Raw genomic sequence first — 24,508 nt, forward strand, 5'->3', positions numbered from 1 at the left:
CGCCGGTGTCTGGGAAAAAAACAAACATTTAGAGTGACAGACAAAACACCTCACTAGCATTTTCACATAGTAAAGGGGTGGAGTAGACTGTGCTCCCACACAATCCATTTTGATCGACTCTTCTCTGTACACTTCAATACAAACAGGAAGTTAGATGACAAAATTCAAAAGAGCACAGCGGGGCTGAACAAGGTGAATAGTGTTGATTAAATATGACAATGTTTACTTTGAATTGTTTAGATTGTAATACGTTGTGGATTATTGTAGGAGTGCACATTTTATTTCCCTTATCTGCTTGAATGAGCAGTTGGAAGCAGTGAAGTGCATACATTTCAAAATTAGAGTCCCCGTGTATTTCAGCCTTTAAAATTAAAAGTTCCATGCTGCGAATCTTTTATTTTTTATTTATTTATTTTTTTTCTGGTTAAAAACTGCATCTGGAATTTAATTGAATTTGGACTCTTGTAGCCTCTGTCTGGCCCTCCCCATCACAGGAAGACTAAGAACATTTAATATAGGCTACCGATTTTAAAAACTATTGGCAGATTAATTGCCTTTCTTTCAACATAATTATCATATCAGCAAAATCCAATATTGGTCGACCTCTAATTTGTATTTATTTATATAATGGTACATAAACCAATTTTATATGTGATATATATGTGGAAAACATGTCTTGGATACAGTAGATCCTATTCTGTTTTACTGATAAGCAATGTTAAGGCCATGTTGAATGTGTGCCCATGCCTGTTTAAGTAAGAATCTGTGATACATGATTTATTATGAGATTGTTTGGGTTTGTTTTGGTATGGGGATACGGTATCTGCAGCAACCCTGATAATGCACATCCAACACATTGCATCCAAATATATTAAACTGTTCATCTCAAGCACAACTGTTATCACGCAGCACCATAAACAGTATCAAACAGTCATGACATATGAAATATTCATGAATGAAACGGTTTACTTACGTTTTTGATTGTGTCCAAATGTTTTTAACTGCCCCATCCTTCAATAACGGTTCCTTTGCAAAGCTTGAATTGTATTATGACTGGTTCTCAAGCCATCCACATTTACATGAGCCGAAAAAAACGAACACACAAAGTCCAAAGCATGGTGAAACACACATACTGAAGGCGCACTGAGGTGTACATCACGGGAAACACATTGAAATCAACAATTAGAAATAGCGCAGATGGTTGAAAGAACACGTCCATGTTGCATTTGTGCTCAATACAACAAGAGGAAGCAGCTGAATGAAAGAAAATTGCTTCTCACTTTCATAGTTGTAATTTGACACCACGTGTTTTAAAAGCAGCGAGATACATGGCAGCGTTCAAAGAGTCTGCGTAGTTCATGTTTATATACAAAAATAAATCAAAATAGTCCAGATGGGTCCCCTTTGGTGTTATGTTAGGAATAGTTAGCCACACAAAGCCTGCTCTCTTGACTTGAACTGTGTGCCAGTGGGCAGGGCCAGAAATGAGCAATGTTTCCTGACGTCACGAACAGACATATTTCAAAATGAGACGTTTCAGCAGGGTGGCAGATATAAATGCTCTTTTTAGACTAGGGAGGATTTTTGTGTTCTGACATTTTCAGTATCTTTTTATAGTACAGTTACCTCTTATATGTCTAAATATCAAGGAAAATTTGATTCTCCATTTCATGACCCGTTTAAATGCTTGTTGTTTAAGGCAGAGTTTCCCAACCTTTTTTTCTGCAAGTACTCCCACAGCACCATCAGTAATACTTTTAATTTTACAGGAGACCTTTTAAGTTAGTACAAACTATTTTATCATTAGTTTTTTATCCTTTTAGTAATTTTGGTAGTCCATACATTTAATATATACAGATATATATATATATATATACATATATATGTATAAATGTATACGTGTATATGTATACACCGATCAGCCACAACATTAAAACCACCTGCCTAAAATTGTGTAGGTCCCCCTCGTGCCGCCAAAACAGCGCCAACCTGCATCTCAGAGTAGCATTGTGAGATGATATTCTTCTCACCACAGTTGTACAGAGCTGTTATCTGAGTTACTGTAGGCTTTGTCAGTTCAAACCAGTCTGGCCATTCTCTGTTGACCTCTCTCATCAACAAGGCATTTCTGTCCACAGAACTCCCAGGAGATCAGCAGTTAAAGAAATACTCAAACCAGCCCGTCTGGCTATGCTCCAAATCACAGAGATACATTTTTTTCCCCATTCTGATGGTTGATGTGAACATAAACTGAAGCTCCTGACCAGTATCTGCATGATTTTATGCACTGCACCGCTGCCACACGATTGGCTGATTAGATAATCACATGGATGATTGTTGGTGCCAGATGGGCTGGTCTGAGTATTTCTGTAACTGCTGATCTCCTGGGATTTTTACACACAACAGTCTCTAGAATTTACTCTTAAATGGTGCCAAAAACAAAAAACATCCAGTGAGCGGCAGTTCTGCAGATGGAAATGCCTTGATGATGAGAGAGGTCAACAGAGAATGGCCAGGACTGGGTTTCCCAAAAGCATTGCAAGCTTAAGTTGATCGTAGAGACCATTGGCGCCAGTGGTTTCTACAATCTACTTAAGCTTGCAATGCTTAAGATGCTTTTGGGAAATCCAGCCCAGACTGGTTCGAACTGACAAAATCTACGGTAACTCAGATAACCGCTCTGTACAATTGTGGTGAGAAGAATAGCATCGTTGGTGCAGGTTGGTGCTGTTTTGGTGGCACGAGGGGGACTTACACAGTATTAGGCAGGTGGTTTTAATGTTGTGGCTGATTGGTGTGTGTGTGTGTGTGTATATATGTGTATATATATATGTATATATGTGTATATGTATATATATGTGTGTGTGTGTGTGTGTGTGTGTGTGTGTGTGTGTGTATGTATGTATATATATATATATATATTTATTTATTTATTTATTTATTTATTATGTATATATATATATATATATATATATATATATATATATATATATATATTTATTTATTTATTATGTATATATGTATATGTATATATGCATATGTATATGTAAGGCATACATTTTTATTGTTTACATGCATAATTTGTACTACATCACAAATACAGTGCGTTCAGAAAGTATTCAAACCCCTTCATTTTTTTCACATTTTATGTTGCAGCCTTATTCTAAAATGCTTTAAATTATTTTAATTTTTCACATCAATTTACACTCCATACCCCATAATGACAAAGCAAAACCAGATTTTTGATAACTTTGCAAATTCATTAAAAAGAAAAAACTGAAATATCACATTGACATAAGTATTCAGACCCTTAACTCAGTACTTAGTTGAAGCACCTTTGGCAGCAATTACAGCCTCAAGTCTTTTTGGGTATGATACGACAAGCTTTGCACACCTGGATTTGGACCAGCGTACTGGACCAGGTTTTCATTAATGATATCTCTGTATTTTGCTGCATTCAGCTTTCCTTCAACCCTGACCAGTCCCCCAGTCCCTGCTGCTGAAAAACACCCACACAACATGATGCTACCACCACCATGCTTCACCGTTGGGATGGTATTGCACAGGTGATGAGCGGTGCCTGGTTTCCTCCAGACATGACACTTGGAATTGAGGCCAGTCAGTTCAGTCTTCATTTCATCAGACCAGAGAATCTTGTTTCTCACAATCTGAGAGTCCTTTAGGTGCTTTTTTTATGTGTCTTGCGCTGAGGAGAGGCTTCCATCTGACCACACTGCCATAAAGCCCAGATCGGTGGAGTGTCGCAGTGATGGTTGTGCTTCTGCAGGTTTCTCCCATCTCCACACATGATCTCTGGAGCTCAACCAGAGTGACCGTCGGGTTCTTGGTCACCTCTCTTGCCAAGGCCCTTCTCCCCAGATTGCTCAGTTTGGCTGTGTGGCCAGCTCTAGGAAGAGTTCTGGTTGTTCCAAACATCTTCCATTTAAGAATTGTGGAGGCCAATGTGCTCTTGGGAACCTTTAATGCAGCTGAAATGTTTTTGTAGCCTTCCCCAGATCTGTGCCTCGACACAATCCTTTCTCTGAGCTCTGCAGGCAGTTCCTTTGATCTCATGGCTTGGGTTTTTGCTCTGATATGCATTTTCAGCTGTGAGACATTATATAGACAGGTGTGTGCCTTTCCAAATCATGTCCAATCAATTGAATTTACCACAGGTGGACTCCAAAGTGTAGAAACATCTCAAAGATGATCCAGAGAAATGGGATGCACCTGAGCTAAATTTCAAGTGTTGTAGCAAAGGGTCTGAATACTTATGTCAATGTGATATTTCAGTTTTTTCTTATTAATAAATTATCAAAGTTATCAATAATAAGTTATCAAAAATCTGGTTTTTGCTTTGTCATATGGGGTGTGGTGTAGATTGATGTGATTTTTTTTTTTTTTTTTAAAGCATTTTAGCATAAGGCTGCAACATAACAAAATGTGAAATAAATGAAGGGGTCTGAATACTTTCTGAATGCACTGTATTTACATTGATATGTAGATCAAGTGCTAAAATGGTACTATCTCTTTAAGACTACCGGCAGTGTACATATTAACGAGACTGAAGTTGCACGGCTTCTTTATTAGAATGAAATGTTTTTTGTTGTTTTGATTAACAACTGACTGTAAAGAACAGAAAAGATATTTATAAGACATTATCAATGACAAATGGCATGAATCTCATCCTTGAACACACATTAAACAGAACGAGTCAAACCAAACTTTTACTTTCAATCTCTCGAAACCTTTACAGCTCGGTGCTCAATTTAGCATATTAAAAGTTTGATCTTGGATTTTAAGAACATATGTCGACATAGTTCAAATGAAGATCGCGATTAATCTGAAAATCTTTATTTTTACCCAACCCTAATCCCTATTATTTTTTTATTTTAAGTCATACATTAGTTTTATTGGTTAGGCAAAGCTAAATCCAATTATTTTCGTGTACTCCCTGGAACCTGCTTATGTACCCCCGATTGGGAAACACTGATTTTAGGGATAGTATAAAAAGAAAAAAAAAGATTGTCATCATTTACTCAAAGGACCCATTTTGCTCCAAACCCCTATTACTTTCTTATGTGTGATGCCAAAGCAGAATGACAGCCTTAGTCACATTCAATTTCATTGAATGGAAAATTAATGCAATGAAAGAGAATGGTGACTGAGACTAACATACTGCCTTACATCTCCTTTTGTTTTTTAAATGACATTTTTATACTTATTTGAGATTAATGTTTTTGTGTCCATCTACTTTGTAGCCGGACAGAGACATGGAGACAGAGATGTCTGTGCTCAGGAGGAAGGTCTACTCCATCAGGCAAGAGAACACTTCTTTGGTCATGGAGAACAAGCAGCTCATCAGTGACCTAGAAGCTGCTCAGCTTGAGTTAGCCAGCTCAAAGTCCAAGGTAATGCTCCTCACTTGAGATCAGTTATATATTATGGTGCTCTGTGTGAGTTTTTAAGTGAGTTATATAAGAGGTATATATTTCTTAATAATTTCCTGTGTTCATACTTGGATTGATCAAGAACCTGAACAGTGAATGTATCAGTAAAATGCAAACAACTTTTATTTGTTGTAGAAAATGCTACAAATGTTTTTCCAAAAATGAATGAAACCAACACTGTCAATAACCCACATATTCTTTGCAACTGATGTTCATATTGTTAACTGATATTTGTCCTATAGATTCATGTGTTGGGATCCACTGTTGGAGCCAGAACATCCAGTGTGCCCCTCATGAAGGAGCAAATTTTGGGTCTTGAGACAGAACTGGAGACTCAATCCAGAGCTTTAGAGTATGTGTAGTTTCTGTACCACTTACATTCTCCTCAAAGAATCGCATGCTGTCCTGACAGATAACTAGACCAGCATGTTCTTATGACTTCAGGGATGCAGAGCAGAAGTTGGAAGCAAGAGAAAAGACAGTGCTATTGAGCAACAGGCTGGTGGAGAAGCTCAGAGATGAGCTGAGAGTTGTTAAAGCTGAACTAGAAGAAAGAACACATCTGGGGAAACGGTATGAGATGAGTTACGCTCAAGCAAACGTCACAGACCGATTAATCCAGGGCACTGTAATCACTTTAATTACCTCAGTTGCACATACTGTGATGTCAGGACATCTTTTAGCTTTTCTTGGAACCACACAGCTTAATAAGAGATTAAATATAAAACACTTGTTTCTTTCACAGTGCGGAGCAGCAGAGAAACCAAGCGCTCCGAAATGCAGAGAAGCTCACTGTTGCCTTCAAAGACTACAAGGAAGATGTGTCTGAAAAGCTTAGGAAGGTAATTTGCCTTCCTTCTGTGATTAGCTCTGTGATTTTTACTCCTCAAATGACTACAAAAGTATTATTTACCATTCTGGTTCTGTGTTTGTTAAAGATGATGGAGAGTGAGGATCAGCTTAAAGTTAGTCTGATGGAGTGTGACAGGGAGCGAGAGGAGCTGGAGAGGAAGTGTGCTGAGCTGGAGAGAGAGAAGGAGAGTCTATGTCAGAACATCTGGTAAAAGAGCATCCAAAACCAGTAGTCTTGCTTATTCATTGATTTTTATTATTGTGGGTTATAAAGATCACTCATCAACAATGGACTGAAGAGCACAGATGTAAACTTGTTTCAGTAATGATGCCGAAACCGCCCTTTGTGAAAATGCTTCTATTTTTTATTTTTATAATTTAATACAGTTTTTCTTTTTAATTTTATATTAACAATTTCAGTGAAAAGTTGAATTGAAAAATGAACATGAATTTCTTTTATTTGTCGAATACTGTTGTTGTTGTAGAACTTCTTAGTAGTATGTTCTTCTTTTGCTTTAATGTCAGTATGCACTCGAGCTGGCATGAACACTTTGCAGACTATTTGGAATGAGTACTGTAAATCTTAGTCGTAACTGGTGTTTATGTTCGGTCTGGTCAGTGAGCTGAAAGAGGTTTATGGTCGATCTGAGTGTCTCTCTACGGAGCGTGTGCAGCTGCTGTCTCAGGTGCAGCAGCTTTCAGATCAGCTGAAACGGCTGCAGAAGGAGCTGACTGAGAAGGAGGCACAGCTGCAAGAGGTAGCACGACTGAGGAGAGAGAACGAGGACCTGCGTCTCCTCACGGCCTGTCAGGAGCAGAGGGTTGCTCAAGCAAACAGAGAGAGAGAGCAAGACAGAGCAGAGCTGATCAGCCTAGAGAGCATTCTGGACTTATTACATCTGAGAGAGGTGCTGGAATACACACACGCACATTCTCTTTCTTTAAGTTATCTATAGTATTATCAGACAGACATGAAAATGGAATGTCTGGTCCTGCATTTTTTATTTAGAAATCGACCAATGGACATGTCTGTGACTGCTGCAAAAAACACGTTTTAAATAGTTTTTCTTTTTCTTTTTTCTTTTGTATTTTTTTTTACGCACAACAGGAGTAGACCTCAGTGGAATGCTGTAATTGACACTTTTCACGATTAGTTAATTGTGCTGCTCTAATTGTAATTTCGATTATTTATTTGATTAATTGTGCAGCCCTACATGGACTTCACAAGTTTGTTTAAAACCTGATGATCCATGTTATGCCAACATTTAGGAGTGCTCAAAGGAGGGGGCCTGGGTAGCTCAGCAAGTAAAGACGTTGACTACCACACCTGGAGTCAGGCTTCCTAAGCAAACAATTGGCCCGGTTGCTAGGGAGGGTAGAGTCACGTTGGGTTAACCTCCTCGTGGTCGCTATAATGTGGTTCTCGCACTCGGTGGGGCGCGTGGTGAGTTGTATGTGGATGCCCCAGAGAATGGCGTGAAGCCTCCACACGCGTTAGGTCTCCGCGGTAATGCGCTCAACAAGCCACGTGATAAGATGCGCACATTGACGGTCTCAGACGCAGAGGCAACTGAGATTCGTTCTCTGCCACCCAGATTGATGCGAGTCACTATGCCACCACGAGGATTTAGAGCACATTGGGAATTGGGCATTCCAGATTGGGGAGAAAAGGGAAAAAAAAATAAAAAATCAAAGGATAATCTTGTGTGCTTCAATGGAAGCAAGGAAAGCAACTTTTGTACTAAGGAGTTAACATGATCAGTGTTGAAAATTTGCTTTGAATTGTAAACTTACGTCTTAAACATTTCTTATATAAACATTCTATGTTTTACATTTTCTAAAATCATGACATTCTACTTTTAAATCCCATATTTTCAATGTGATCTCAAACTTTTGGACCACAGTGTATATCATTGACTTAGATGTGACTTGTGTTTCAGAATCGTGAGGGTGCGTTATGTGTAAACCCCTGTCTGCTGCCTTCTCAGTCATATACCAGCACTATTGAACACAAGAGTGGTGAGTAATGAAATGATTGCTGCTAGTCATTTAAAACTGTTCTTGAGACTGTTCAGTTTCACTTATTCATGCTCCTATTGTGTTCTGAAGTAACTTATTGGATAATCTCTCACTTGTTCATTTAGGTGAGCGCTATCAGAAGCTGTTGCCAGTGCTGCAGATGGCTGAGCGAGAGAGGAGCAGGCAGGCCAGTGCTGCACAGGGTCTGCAGGAGAGACTGACCAGAGCTCAGGAGGAGATCTCCTCCCTGCAGACCTCCATCACTGAGAGATCCTCTCACTACCAGCAGCTCCACAATCAGCTCCTGAATAAAGCTGCTCAAGCCACCTCCTTTGAGAAAGAGGTGAGAGGCCCCTCAAATCTCCAGACTGAAACATGAAATCTATTTCTATTCCATTATAAATACATTGAGATTACATGTGCTTGTCTTGCATGTTACTACAAGGTAATGATTCTGGTCTGATAATAATAGCTGTAATGACATGGATAAATCATGTGATTAGTTTGAGGATGTAATCTTTACTGTCAACCACTGAATATTACTATCTAATCTATCTATCTAATCTTACCTCCAAATGTGGTTTGAGTGATTTGATCACATAACATTTTGGCCCCATTTACACCTGTGTTTACTGCTGTCCATTTGTGATCTTATCAGGATGTTAATACCAGGTTTAAACAAGGCTATGTATTACCCCATGTCCCTTTTTGTACATGGTGTTAGCCCTACAATTGCCCAATAATGTTTTAAATATGCTAGAATTACATCAGCCTAACTTTTTGGCTAAAATATTGTTTTTCAGCTAAAAAGGAAGAGCTCACGTGTTGTCGTACTGGAGAAACAACTGCAGGAGAAGAGTGCAGCTTATTCCCAGGCAGCAATAAAGACCAACCAGCTTGAACAAGAGCTCTTGGTAACATATGTACTGAATATACACACATACAAAATATCACACATAAAGCGAACAATGGAATTTATTCATGAAACGCCAGCAAAACTAATTTCATTGTAAATTGCTCATAAATTTGGGCTGTCAATTGATTAAATTTTAAAGATGTGCCGATTAATCGAATAATCGCAATTAATCGCATATGTCAATATTTACTGAGAAAGGCCCCCAAATTAAGATCATTTAGTATATAAAGTATATAATAATTAAAATAAATGTACAGTATGTATATATCAGGGGTGTAACAGTTCAAATTTCTCACGGTTCGGTTTGTTTCGCGGTTTTAGGGTCACGGTTTCGGTACAGTTCGGTGTTTATGTTTAGGGGGCAAAAAATATTACTGCCACATCCAAAGTTAAAATATACTATTTGGTAACAGACACTTTAAGAGATTTGCCCTCACTACAAATCACCATGGTTTTACTACAGTAATTATAGTTTAAACATTTGTATTTGTAGTAAAATCATAGTAACCACACAATTAACATGGTTCTGTCATGGTTACAATACTATAGTAAAATCAAGGTTACTATATGAAAACTACAGTATTACCATTGTAAAACAATGGTTAATTGTATCAAAACTATGATTTCTGCTAAGAAAAAAAGCAGTCATTGTTACTTCAGTCATGGCTACTACAGTATTACTATAGTAAAACCATGGTTACTATATGGCTACTACAGTATTACTACATAAAACCATGGTTTCTGCTAAGAAAACCATGGTGACAACAGTCCTTGTTATTTCGGTCATGGCTACTACAATATTACTATAGTAAAACCATGGTTAATTTTCGTTAGGGTCCTTAACTAAAAAATTTTTTTCTCTTATTACTAACTCAACATTTTAACTTAATACCTGCATTATTACGCGACATGCATCAACATAAAGTGCATTTCAAACTCAACTCAACATATATTCAACGTTTAGAATCTGTACATCACTATAGAAGAAATAAACTTGCTATTAAAATGAGTACGACCATCAGAACAGAGAAAAAATGTGATCTCAGTGATTTGGACCGTGGCATGATTGTTGGTGCCAGATGGGCTGGTCTGAGTATTTCTGCAACTGGATGTCGTAACGCAACTCGAGTATTTTAATCATATGCGGAAATCACACATCTTCATCAACGGAGTAAGGTCAACATAACTTTGGCTATCTTGTTTCATGTCAGTCACCGAGTGCCTGCTTAAAGATGTAAGGGAGTGTGTCTGTGTGCAGTTTCGGGCTCACCTGTGGCTCTGTGCACACTGCACGCAATATATGTGATGTTAGCGTAAATAGCTAATCAAATATCGATGTATTACCAGGATACGGCACTCGCATCGAGCAGTGTCTGCAAACAGTGCCTGTGTTGTAAATGTTTTTTTGACCATCGCTGTTGTAATTGACTGCATAAAGTAAAAGTTCCCAGACAGGAGACTTTTTTTTCTCCCCAATTTTGGCATCCCAATGCGCTCTAGATCCTCGTGGTGCCGTAGGGACTCGCCTCATTCTGGGTGGCGGAGGACGAATCTCAGTTGCCTCCGCGTCTGAGACAGTTAATCCGCGCATCTTAACACATGGCTTGTTGAGCGCGTTACCGTGGAGACCTAGCGCGTGTGGAGGCTCATGCCATTCTCCGCGGCATCCAAGCACAACGCACCATGCACCCCACCGAGAGCGAGAACCACATTATAGTGACCATGAGGAGGTTAACCAAACATGACTCTACCCACCCAAGCAAACGGGCCAATTGGTTGCTTAGGAAGCCTGACTGGATTCACTCAGCACGCCCTGGATTCAAACTTGCAACTCCAGGTGTGGTAGTTAGCGTCTTTACTTGCTGAGCTACCCGGGCCCTCCCAGACAGGAGATTTAAATGATGCAGGGGCTTCTTTCTTGTGGCTTGTTTTCTCCGCTTGCCATTTTGCCAACTAACGCGTACAGAACTGTGATGTCATCAACTGATTTAACATACTTACAGTTAATAGGACGGCTTCTCTCTGTAGAAAGTTGACACACGTGAAACACAGGCGGAGTGTGTCTATCTACAGAGCCATACAGGTGCATTAGCGGATGTTACAACTGCACATGTCTATTTGCCGCTTTTTCTTTCCCAAACTCTATGATCCAGATGCGTTATTAAACTAGAGATGAACCGCGGAGCAAATGCTTACAGAACCGTGGTTGGTGAACCGTATGGTTCATTTTTTTACTGAGAACCAATACACCCCTAATATATACTGTATATATACACCGATCAGCCACAACATTAAAACCACCTGCGTAATAGTGAAATACTGTGTTACAGAAATACTCAGACCAGCCCATCTGGCACCAACAATCATGCCACGGTCCAAATCACTGAGATCACATTTTTTCTCTGTTCTGATGGTTGATGTGAACATTAACTGAAGTTCCTGACCCGTATATGCATGATTTTATGCACTGCACTGCTGCCACACGATTGGCTGATTAGATAATCACATGGATGATTGTTGGTGTCAGATGGGCTGGTTTGAGTATTTCTGTAACTGCTGATCTCCTGGGATTTTCACACACAACAGTCTCTAGAATTTACTCAGAATGGTGCCAAAAACAAAAACATCCAGTGAGTTGCAGTTCTGTGGATGGAAATGCCTTGTTGATGAGAGAGGTCAACAGAGAATGGCCAGACTGGTTTGAACTGACAAAGTCTACAGTAACTCAGATAACCGCTCTGTACAATTGTGGTGAGAAGAATAGCATCTCCGAATGCTATACTGAGATGCGGATTGGCGCTGTTTTGGCAGCACGAGGGGGACTTACACAATATTAGGCTGGTGGTTTTAATGTTGTGGCTGATCGGTGTAATGTATAATAAATATTATAAGTCAGATTATTCAAATACATTACATCATATAAATATATTATGCACCAATGGCTTAAAAGTCAAAATATTGTTTGTTTTATTTCCTTGTCAATGAACATAACTATATTATTGGCCTACTTCTGGAGTCTCACTTTGGTTGTGTTGCGTTTCACTAGGTTTAAGCATCTCTAATCATAAGCGCTGTGCTTTCAGGATGCTGTGTCAAGTTAAATGTAGTTTGAAACATTGAAAAACGCGTCTGTAGATACCTGGAGTCTGTTGTGCTCGGTCCACTGAGTGCAAAAGCACATCTGTGGAAGGCTGCATTGCCTGTTGCTCTCATAGGCGCTTGCCTGTACAGCTGGAGCTGACTGCCCACTACTGCCACAGCAAGGTGATACATCATGCTTGAATTGCTGCGATTGTAGGAACATTCCTTATTACAGAATTTAGCGGTATATTAAAATTTGTTTTGCTCATTTTTCATGAAAAACAAACCTTTGAACAGAAATTTATGCTGTTCTTTGTACCGGCATTAAATTAGGAGAAGGCCAGCAGCATTCAACACTACCAGTCAGTCTTGAACAAAAAACAGAGGGAATATCATCAGACTATAGAGAAGTCCAAGATTGCACAATCACACAAATGCAAGGAAATGGAGGACAGAATAGAGGTGGTAAGTGTTCATTGTGTATGTATGTGCTTATGAATAATATTGCACTAGTTCAAATAAGTCCTGAGTGTGAACATGTTTTCCAGCTGCAGTTGTCTCTGGTTCAGAAGCAGACTGAAATTGAGGAGCTGGAGCAACATGTGTCTGACATTCGTACAGAGAAGCTGGAGTCACAACAGAGAGCTGCCCTTCTGCAGACCACCATAGATCAGCTTACTGAGGTCAGATCTGACCCATTCATTTGTACTCACCCCAAAGAAATGTGTCAGTTATGATGAAGGGAATGAATTGCATGTATTATGAGTTTGTGTTCATAGCTCATTTAATTATTCTCTGTTTCTTGGACAGGATTTCAAGGCAAAATCTAAACACAGTGAAGAGACACTTAGAAATATTGTAGAGCAGGCTGCTGACTCTGCTTCAAAGGTGAGACTGACAAACTGTTTTCTGGTTTGTCCACACAGCAACCTTATGAACTGATGCTTCCTAACAGTGAAGGTCTGTTGCGATTTTTTTAATAATCACCTGATTGTGTTTTTTTGAGATAACCGGATTATTGCGCACTTTATCTGTGATAGTCTTCGTTCCGTGACTGCTATCGGATCCTTGGATAACGTATTGTATAACGGATGTGTATTAAGTTGAATGTGCATCTTCTTTCTAATCAATATTAGACTAATGTTAGATGTCTTTAGACAGCAGAGTTAAACAGTAAAAAACAAATTTAATTATTTGTTTTATTGAAATTTTCTGCAGCTCCCTGGGGGTCCCCGGACCCCAGTTTGAAAACGCCTGATCTATCTGAAAACATTAATCCATAAACAGCCCGCAAACACAGACAGCACATCGCAGTTTTGATTACAACGAGCTGGAGCCATTGTGCAAGTCCAGTGCAGATGAATGAGAAACAAGCGAGTAAAGATCACAATATTTCAACATTTTGAATCGCAGTACATTAAATATAAATATTAAAGAACACTTAGTCGTGCTGTACATCCCAAGATAACTCTGAAGTACCTCTCAAGGCGGAGTTAAAAACTGACCAAACATTTTTGTATGTTGGCTAAACTGACTCAGTGGAGTTTGGAGAATTATTTTAAATGTAAAAGTCATCATCTTAACTGTAAACTTTATGTGCTTGAGTTTAGCTACAGACAGACATTGTAAATAGCCTACTACTGGTTCTTAAGTGATTTTGCTTTGTTCACCTCTTGCATATGACCAGCAAACATGAACTATTATTATCATACCTGACAAGATAAATGAAATATTCAGCAAAGCTCTTCTTCACTGCTGTTTCTGGCTAGATTATCTGTTATTTTATCTGCATTGCAGTGTATCATTTGGAGAAGTGTGCAACTGTGGTGCACAATATTTGCAAAGTAAAATGTGATTAAAAAATAAAGTGCACGAAAAACGCAATTATCTCAAATAATGGTGATCAGATGGTTATTTAAAAATCGCGACAGCCCTAACTGTCATCATCACAATTATTCACTATTATTAACAGTTAATCGTCAGCCATATTTCTTAGTCATGACAGGGACTAAAGTATAATGTCTTTACATTTGTGTTTGAAACCATTCTTACAGTACAACACAAGTTTTCAGCGTAATTTTTCTGTCCTCAATGAATGCGAAATGCTGCCATGAAGTAACATAATCACAGCCAATCAAAACATATGTTATGTTTAATATGCAGCTATGTGAAGCAGTCTTTTAGACTAATAAGATTCTGCTGTGGGCGGAGTTTATCTATGGGATGAAAATAGAAAACAAGGTCAATCTTTCATCTGTAAGAAAGATTGTATGGACCAAAATTTGGTGACAAAACTGTGTCTACATGTATCATCAGGTTTTCTTTGTTTGCTTCTACAACACTCCAATGTAGACTAATTGTACCTAATTATTTTCAAGTCATTTATCCATACAAAACATATTCTTCTAAATAAATATTTAACAATACAACCTGTACAATATGCAATCAACATCAAATAAACACAGAAAATTATTACTATTATTAATACTACGTCGATGTTGGCACTTCAGGATCTTTTTAAGACAAAACTCAGATTAACACAGAAGATAGGATTCATCACTTGTTGCTTCATTGTGTTGCATTGTTTCAGGGCACATTGTTTAGTAATTTCCTGTTTTCTGCTCTTCTCTCCAGGTGAGGAGTCTGCAGAAAGAACTGTCCTCCTGTAAAGAAGAGCTATGTTGTCACCTGCAGCAGATGGAGGAGGTGAAAAAACATCACGGGAGACAGCTGGAGCTGAAGAACTATGAGGTCAGTCAGCCATAACATCAAAGCGCTCTGGATAGCACTCTTTTCCTGTCCTCCTGTGTAGCATTTTCTTGATTGTCAGTAGGTAACTCATGTTTGTTAATGTGTCACTGAGTGTAGTATTTTTATCAGCTGTCAGAGCTGCAGGAAGAGTTGAGAAGGAAATGTGTGGCTTTTCAATGCTCCAGTGAGGAGAACCTGCAGCTGCAGGACTCCATTGAGAACCAGCACACCATGCTGCAGGAGAGCACGTCACGCATTGCACAGCTGGAGGAGAGCCAGAGTCAGCTGCAGAGCCAGGTACACACATGCCTTTACCTGGCTATCACAATGGGGGGATGACTTTGGCTTTCTTGAGAAACACAAAAGAAGAATGATTTCCAACATAATAAGAGAAGGGAGACTGATGCTATCATGCACCAAAAAAGGCAACAAAAAAAAGCATAATAAAAGTAGTATGACCCATGCACTGTTTACCAAGTCTAAGTCTTAAATAGTGCATGGGGGTCACATTGTATGCCTTTTGAGATACAATGTTCTGCACTGATTTGGTTCTTGTATCTTTTAAGCCCAGAAATAGATGTGTACTAAATTTTTTGAAGTGTAAATTTGACTAATGGAACTATTCTGTAATTGTCTAAAGTATTCTATTGCTCTACAAATGTAGATACTTTTTTTATAAGCCATTAAAAAAACTGAATAAAGGCTGAGCTTATTATAAATTATTTATTTTATCATCTCTACTTCCCTGGTCATTTTTTATTCAATTTAACACACTCTACATCAGGGATCTGTTTTATTAAAAAAAATTAAATAAATAAAAATTATAGAACTTTTAATGTCTGTCGCAAAGCGGGCCAGTTTACTTTATTTATTCTCAAAACATTACCCGTTTACGCTCTAAAAGGGTCATGATGTGGGTCTCATCAATAGTTTGTCCACCAATGGTTTGGCTTTCCATTTAGCACACAACTGAATAAAACAGGCTGCATGACTATGATAAATGATTACTGCAAGAGTTAAATTAAAATACAGGTGCGACGGACTTCAGCATATAAACTGCACAAATAAAAAAAAAAGATATTTGTCTCTCGCTTGCTTTTGCTTGCATGTCAATGATGCCGAGATCTATGTTTAGATTTGATTAAAGTTCATCACTGAGAAGGTTTGCTCTAGTGTTGTCAAACGTACCGGTACTTCGGTACCAAGTCGATACTAAAATAAAAAGGTGTAACGTTACCAGTGTTTCTGCAATACCGGTAGCACCGACTCAATCTGGTAGCAGCGCGCAGTTTGACTGACACACAACAGCTTTAAAATGCTCACAGGCTTATTTTGAATGTGTGCTCTGTTACTCCTTATACACTGAAATGGAAAATGTATCAAATTAAAATCGTGACATGTCCTAGTATGGTTTATTAAACCGCTAACAGCTGCAATCTTATCTTATACTTTGAATGTATAAATCCGACCACCCAAACACTGGAAATGCAACCGACATTGAGAATCATGCGCGTTGTATCAGATGACATAGCAGAGCACTAATCCATTCTGAACCTCACAGCACGTGTAAACTACATATTTATATAATTAAATCACAGCATTTGCGCTCTAGTCTCAACTCAAACTTTATTTATATAGCCTTTAGAACAACAGAGTTCAAAGTGCTTCACAGTAAAATAATTTAATATATAACATTTAAAAATGACCACATACACAAACACCAGTAATCTAAAACACAAAATACAAACACTCCAAAACTGTGTCCAACATTCCATTTGTCAGACTCAAAGGCCAGTGTAAACCGATAAGATTTCAGACGTGACATAAAAGTCTTCAGTGATCACACTGGGCCATGTCCCGATCTGTTTATCTGGAAAACTAAATCTTCTGGCAAAAAACACACATCATAATAAAAGCACCATTCAAAATAAAAGCTAGATGCCTGAAATTGTGACAGAAATATATAACAACTGTATAGTAAAATGTAATATTCACTGTAATAATAATAAGAATAAGAATAATTAAGCAATATATCACATGCAAGACTGCTGTTGAATAAAAGATAAAAAAAAAAAAATGCAGTGACATTTTCCAAAGTTCCATTGTTTAAAGTGTTAAGAATTAATTGATTAGACACCATTTTGATGATGAAATTAAATTAAACATTAAAACATGGAGTTCTGGAAAATAATAATAATTATTAAAATAATTATTAAAAATAACCAAACTAGTGTGTTCAATAGCACATTATCATATTAGCATATTTTTGCTGTGGTATCGAAATTGGTATCAAGAACTGTGAAATTTCACTGGTATTGGTATCGACTACTGAAATTTTGGTACCGTGACAACACTAGTTTGCTTGCAAAATTAGTAGCACCAAACAGCACAAGCAGCCTCAAGAATGGACACAGAGGGGCTGTATAACACTTTTCTTTGAGCAGAAGAATATCGCACTAGAGATCGCTAAGTTCGTTCAAAGGGGAAAGCGAGAGCTAGAAAGAGCGCACTCTCATGCATGGTTGCCAGATTGCACAAAATAAGTATAACATTAGGCAAAATATTTCCAATTTGTGCAAGTATAAATCTCTAATTGGGGGGTTTGCATCTCTTATCTGGCAACGCTGATAAATGTTAAATGCTTGTAGAGGCGCGTTAGGTCCCAATGCAAGATAACTAAAATATCCAATGAAAAAATGCTTTTAGGATAAATGAAGCACAGGCCAGATTAAACCATGTAGAGGGCCGAAAATTTCCCATGTCTGATTTAGGGCGTGTCAATTTTTTTCCAGACCGGATGCAGACTTCAATATGATGCCTTCAAAAAATGCCTTCTTGGGCATTTTTCAGCTATTCTTTTCCACAAAGTATGGCTAGATTGGAAAAAGTAGCACACACATAGATCTTTGTCAGATTTATGCAGACAGCATATGGGCTGACTAGCAGAAACTACAATATTTGGACCCACTTTATATTAGGTGTCTTTAACTACTATGTACTTAAACATTTGATACATTGTACTTATTATGGACATACGTGTTGTTGCATTGTACTTTCATTTAAAATTCCTGCATTTAAAGGAATATTCTGGGTTCAATACAAGCTAAGCTCAATCAACAGCATTTGTGGCATAGTATTGATTACCACCCAAAAAATTTTTTGACTTGCCCTTCCTTTAAAAAAAAGCAAAAATCTGAGTTCCAGTGAGGCACTTACAATAGAAGTGAATGGAGCAAATCTGTAAACGTTAAAATACTCACTTTTTCAAAAGTATAGCCACAAGACATAAACAATATGTGTGTTAACATGATTTTAGTGATAAAATCACTTACTAACCTTTTCTGTGCCAATTTTGCAACTTCATTGCCATGACGATGTATTGTCAACAAACTCTTAAACACTAAAATGACTGTAAAATGAAAATTTAAACAACTTTGCAGCTCAAATAATACATTAATTTTAACAGAAGAATTAATGTAAGTGTTTTTATAAAATTATAAGCTTCACATTTCTGCCTTTTAAAGTCGGCATGAAATACAAATTGACCCTTTTTATTTTATTGATGCATGTTACTGGTCTTATTGTGAAGAATTCATCCATGCATATTTTCTTTTTTATAATTTTTCTTGACCTCGTAATCTTTAATCAAAATATCATAACTTGCTCTTCCAGTGAAATGACTCTTCTCTGCTGATGTTTGCAAGTGGTAGTCAGTTTTAACTCTGCCCTTTCAAGAGTCTTGAAAACAAACCTGCCATCAAAGCAGCTAATGCAGAGATGAAAAGGTGTATTTTCATCTGTTTTTCCCAAAAACTGCCATTCCTTATCCCAAATTTCCTCTGTTATGGACTTGCTGGCTTGAATTTACATTTCAAAGGATAAGTTATGGTGAATTTGCGGTTCTGTTCGAGACATTCCATGCTTGAATTGCAGAGGTGATCACTACTGAATACAAAGTGACTCGGATGCCTCTGGAGTCTATTCAGATATCTAAATGCAGATATCTTGGGATGTACAGCATGAGAAAGTGTTTTTTCCCTTTATATTTAGTGTATTGTGATTCAAAATGTTGAAATATTGTGATCTATTACTCGTTTCTCAACGGCTACAGCATCTTCGTAAACTAAGACCGCGATGCGCTATTATCAGTGTGTTGAGATCGCTGCTCAATTTCCCTGGTAACCAGCTCTGGCTCAAGCAGCATGATGGAAGGGGGGTGTGTGTGTGTCTGTGTCAACTGCAAACTCTCATTCAGCTCTGCCTCCACTCCGTTATGCAACGCCCGCTTTTCACAATCCAATCAACAACCGATGGATAAAATCAAGTCCCCACCCAACATTTGTTCCTTGTTCGATAAGCCATTTCACTCGGAAATACATCACAATACGGAAGTAAAGTCAGTCGCAACTTCTGTTTCATGCTGATTGTAAACACTCAAAGTATTTTTAAAGAAAAGAAGGGATGAGTTGTAATAATTTTTTAAGGTAATCAACATTATGCCACAATGTGCTTAACTTGTATTAAACCTGGAATATTCCTTTAATTACAAATGTAGTTACACTGTTAACCTTACCCCAAAACCTAACCCATACCCCCTACCCCTAACTCCTAAACCTACCCGTACCTCAACCTCAGTAGCAGAAAATGTACATTTTGTGAGATTTTTTGCAGAACAATATGTAGTTACATATATTATATTGTATTTATTTTAAGGTAAGTACATAGTAGTTAAAGACACCCACCTAATATACACCGATCAGCCACAACATTAAAACCACCTGCCAAATATTGTGTAGGTCCCCCTCGTGCCGCCAAAACAGCGCCAACCCATTCTGAGATGCTATTCTTCTCACCACAGTTGTTCAGAGTGGTTAACTGAGTTACCGTAGACTTTGGCAGCTAGAACCAGTCTGCCCATTCTCTGTTGACCTCTCATCAACAAGGAATTTCTGTCCACAGAATATATTTATCTGTCAAAATAATTTAGATCATTAGTTTTTTACACAGTGCTGCATAGGGCACCACGCGCAGAAATGCTGTCTGTTCGCGCTCCATTTGTCAAATACACGTTCGGCAGAGCAAAAGGCATTTATACTTAACTTGGATGTTTACACGGATTTATACTGTTAATCAGCCCGAAGTAGCTGCGATAGTTTCCAGTACCCCCTTGAGGGCATGGGGTAAATATGTAAATACTGCTCATTACATGTGGGACGCGGGGACAAAGCACGCTGATATATTGCTGCACTGATTTAAAAATGTACACCTAAAAACTGATGTCATAAGAGCCCATAATTACAGAATCACCCTCAAAATTACCATCACCATATCACAGAAAAGCCTGCATTATCGTTAGAACCACAACTTACCTCAGCGTGCTGCCTTAAATTGGAGCTGCAGTTTTAATCTTGAAATATCAGTCTTGGTGTAAAATGATGTTGCATGACGAAACAATTTTTTCACTGTGCAGAGCGAAGAAAGTTTTTCATTTAGTTTGAAGAGCATTATGCTGCAGCAGTGATGGACTCGGCTTGAGTGACAGTCTGTGACAGCGCACGCAGCTGTGAACTTCCGCTGTTGTAAAAGTCCCATTCAATAATCTCTCATTAAAAATTACACATTCATTAAAATTAAACCCAGTAATGTGACGACAGGAACGCCGCCCATTGTAACGAAGTAAAAGTAACCTTTTTCATTAGAAATTTATTTTACTGCTGAGCTCCTGGGATTTTCACACACAACAGTCTCTAGAATTTACTCCGAATGGTGCCAAAAACAAAAAAACATCCAGTCACCGGCAGTTCTATGGATGGAAACACCTTGTTGATGAGAGAGGTTAGCAGAGAATGGCCAGACTGGTTCGAACTGACAAAGTCTACGGTAACTCAGATAACCGCTCTGTACAATTGTGGTGAGAAGAATATCATATCAGAAAGCTATTCTGAGATGCAGGTTGGCGCTGTTTTGGCGGCACGAGGGGGACCTACACAGTATTAGGTAGGTGGTTTTAATGTTGTGGCTGATCGGTGTAAAGTGGGACCCAATATGTTTTTCATTATTTACTGCAACTGACTTAAAATCATAAACTAGGGTGACCATATATCTTTTTTGGATCTGAAAAAAAGTGTACGGCAGGGATTTCAGAATTGTTTAAAATTGTCTGGGATTTGGCTTTATCTTCATATTTAGGTGTTCTCTACAATAAGGACTATCATACACACTGTGTATTTCATACTGTGGATCAGTTTTCACACGTTTACATGTCCTTATGTGATTATTCTGACTGAAAAGTAATTTTTCAAAGTAATTTTTGTGCCAGAGTGCTCTGCCGCTCTCAGCCAGAAAAATCAATAATGTAAGTGCACTTTTAAAAGTACATTCCCCAACTCTGCAAATTATTAAATTGAACACCTGTTTCATCAGACTCACGCTTGCTATGCATTGTCAATTTTTAACTAAACATGTTTGAACTAATATGACGGATAAAAAAAGACCATGATGGAAATTTTACAACTCAATCCATTAGATATTTGAAGTGCAACCCTTGTATGTGACCTGTAAATCTGGCACTTGTGTGTCAATGGCAAACCCTAAAGTCAATAAACAAGAACACCGCTCAGGCCATGTGAGGGGAGAAACAAGCCCTGTGTCTCTATTTACACACTATCCATACTAAATAATATGTGACAAGCACAAATCATCAACCAAAGGAAGTTTGTCATAAAAATTTTATCTTCAGGGAAGATTTAGTAGGCTAAACCTAGGCACCTAGGAGGACTGAAAAGTGTGAAGTGCAGTAGTATTAAAATTATTTTTGAATGGCATCTAAACTTTTCTGTTTTTATTTTATGGCCATTATTAAATGAATTAAAGTTACTGTATATAAAATTTCTTAAACAGCCCCTGGTCCACAATGTCTTCTTTTTGGGCAACCACAATATGGTCACCCTACCATAAACATGCCAGCAATTCTAATATGATTAAATGATGAAACACCAAATCAAACATAATATACTCACTCGGGCCTGAGCATTTTTGTATGTTTCCTATTTATTTACCAGAACAGTGTGATTGGTAAATGTCACCCTTATTAACTGCTGATCAATGAATACTGGAGCCATTTATGTGTGTCAATATATTTATGGCCATGCTTCTGGGATGTTCTGCTCCAGCACAAAACAAAATGTGTATGGAAAACATTTAACTGAACAAGTTGTTCAGCTTTAAATTCAACAAACACCTATAATATTATGATAATACTGTAATTCCTTGTTTAGATTATAGATAGAGAACCATATGATCATATGATGGTCTTAGCCCTGAGAAAGTAATTTAATACAATAGTCTCATGGTAGTCAAAGCCCCTTAATGTGCTTAAGTGCAAACTCGTGGCATTTCCGTTATCTAGCTCTGAGGTATAGGCCATGGCTTGCTAAACTAATTTAGTTTTAGAGAAAAGCAAAAACAATTTACACAATAATCTCATTGATTGGCTGAAAGATGTCTCTCATCTGTATACATAGTCAAAGGCATAACATTTAGTGATCACCCTCAGGTGTCCCAGTTGGAGCAAGAGTTAGACAAGGAGCGCACAGCCTTGTCTCAAGCCTTGAGGAGAAGGGAGAGAGAGGTGGAGGAGGCCACCCAGGAGGTGCAGAAGAAAGAGAGACAGGCTGTGGAACTATCCGACTCCATAACGTGAGACCACCTGATATTTCAATCCTTGTTTACCTCTTCTCCCAAAAGGGTCCTTATGTAAAACTGCATTGTATGAGATGTTCATAAACATCTGTATGTTGATGTTGTGTCCAAGTTCAGCTGATCTTTGTCCTTTTTGGTCAGTGCTGCTGTCTTGTCACAACAGATCTTCACATGAGAAATCAAACCAGAGATGTTCTGAACTGGATGCTGGCTTTTCAAGGCACTACATAGTGGCAACAGAAGTAGGATGTGTCTTGTCCTGAGGGTGTCCTTTGAGACAGTCTTATGACTGTTGTGTGGCTTCAGTGCCTTTTTGTTTCCAAAGCCACTCCTGCTGCACTCATTCTCTATATATACTGCTTACAGTGGTCTTTATGCTTATCTAGAGAGAGAAAGAAATCACTTCACGTATTGGCTGTTCACCAAAGGGCCAAATCTAGGCAGGATTGCCATTGCTTGTTTTTTTGAGAGGTCACAGTTAACTCTTTCTCTAAAGACAGTTTTATTTTATCTGTAGTCATTTTAAGACCGTATTTGGTACATTGCTTGAAGTACTTGCAAAAAGACACTTGTTAAACTGTGTGTGTATGTGTGTGTGTTTTTCTTTTTCTTTTTTCTTCTTCAGGCAGCTGAGCTCAGAGATGAGTAAGTGTCGAGTGGAGCTGTCAGACATGGAGCTGGAGCTGTTGCGTCTGAGGAGAGACAGCAGTGCTAAAGCATCTCAGCTCAGTCAGATGGAGGACACGCTCAAGGAGACCAAAGGCCTGCTGGATAAAAAGAGTGAAATGGGTATGCGGTACCAAAGACTTCAGCAAAAATCATAACAGGCAACTTTTTATTTGAGATGTCTCAGAGGTGGTGTAGCCAAGTGGCGAACGATGTGGTGTTATATCCGACAGTTTGGAGGCTTGAATCCCTTTAGGGGCTGTTCCATGAACTACCACCACTGTGGAAGGATAGGTCTCTGTGGAACAAAAATGGGCGTTTCCCAATCAGTGGGCGTTTTCAAACCAGCATAGGTGTTTTTCAACTATCCATGAAAGTAGGGAATCTCTATGTGATAGGCAAATGAAAAACACCCATCCTGGTTTGAAAATGCCCACCCTTTTTCTTCTACATAATCATCAGTCTCCCAATGTGCCCTTAAACAAGGCACTCCCATTCTCTTTCCTTTCCCTTTTCATTTCCTTTTTCCTGTCATTTAATTTCTGCTTGTCCTTTTGTTTCTCCTTTCCTATCCTTTTTCCTTTCCTTTTTCCCCTTCCATTTTGATTTCCTTTTTCCTTTCCTCTGCTTTCCTTTTCTTTCATTGTTCATTTCTCCTTTCTGTTCCTTTCCTTTTCATTCCCCTTTTCTTTTCCTCTTTTTCTTTTACTCTCCTTTTCTTTCCTTTTCTTTCCTTTTTTCTTTTCCTTTCTCGTTTAATTTTCTTTCAATTTTTTTATTTCCCTTTTCCTTACCCCTTCTTTCCTTCTCATTTAATTTTTCCTTTCATTTTTCCTTTTGTTTCTCATTTCCTCTTCCTTTTATTTTCCTTCTTACTTTCCTTTCTATTTACCTTTTTCCATTTCTTTTCCTTTCCTCTCCTTTTCTGTAATTTTTCATTTCTCCTTTCCATTCCTTTCCTTTTCATTTCCCCTTTCCTTTCCTCCTTCCTTTACTCTTTCCTTTTTTCCATTCTTTTTTCATTTCCCTTTTCTTTTCCTTTTTCCTATCCTCTCCTTTTCTTTTCTTCCTT

General features: G+C 38.2%; 1 protein-coding gene across 3 annotated transcripts in view; it reads left to right on the forward strand.

Moving 5' to 3' along the window:
- The window catches only part of ccdc18 (coiled-coil domain containing 18), a 49,204-nt gene that overhangs the window by 2,855 nt on the left and 21,841 nt on the right, over positions 1 to 24,508 (forward strand). For 2 of the 3 annotated variants that reach the window (XM_051700463.1, XM_051700464.1), the window contains exons 4-19: positions 5,262 to 5,411; positions 5,693 to 5,802; positions 5,895 to 6,023; positions 6,196 to 6,292; positions 6,389 to 6,510; positions 6,922 to 7,210; positions 8,243 to 8,321; positions 8,447 to 8,664; positions 9,125 to 9,235; positions 12,652 to 12,783; positions 12,867 to 13,001; positions 13,129 to 13,206; positions 14,953 to 15,069; positions 15,199 to 15,366; positions 22,625 to 22,767; positions 23,396 to 23,559. In XM_051700463.1, the coding sequence (XP_051556423.1) occupies positions 5,262 to 5,411; positions 5,693 to 5,802; positions 5,895 to 6,023; positions 6,196 to 6,292; positions 6,389 to 6,510; positions 6,922 to 7,210; positions 8,243 to 8,321; positions 8,447 to 8,664; positions 9,125 to 9,235; positions 12,652 to 12,783; positions 12,867 to 13,001; positions 13,129 to 13,206; positions 14,953 to 15,069; positions 15,199 to 15,366; positions 22,625 to 22,767; positions 23,396 to 23,559 (2,242 nt within the window). Of the gene's footprint in view, positions 1 to 4,062; positions 4,130 to 5,261; positions 5,412 to 5,692; positions 5,803 to 5,894; positions 6,024 to 6,195; positions 6,293 to 6,388; positions 6,511 to 6,921; positions 7,211 to 8,242; positions 8,322 to 8,446; positions 8,665 to 9,124; positions 9,236 to 12,651; positions 12,784 to 12,866; positions 13,002 to 13,128; positions 13,207 to 14,952; positions 15,070 to 15,198; positions 15,367 to 22,624; positions 22,768 to 23,395; positions 23,560 to 24,508 lie in introns of those variants that run through there. The other variant, XM_051700465.1, reaches the window with a different exon arrangement.

Source organism: Myxocyprinus asiaticus, chromosome 6 (assembly GCF_019703515.2).
Source record: "Myxocyprinus asiaticus isolate MX2 ecotype Aquarium Trade chromosome 6, UBuf_Myxa_2, whole genome shotgun sequence".
NCBI classification, from domain to species: domain Eukaryota; kingdom Metazoa; phylum Chordata; class Actinopteri; order Cypriniformes; family Catostomidae; genus Myxocyprinus; species Myxocyprinus asiaticus.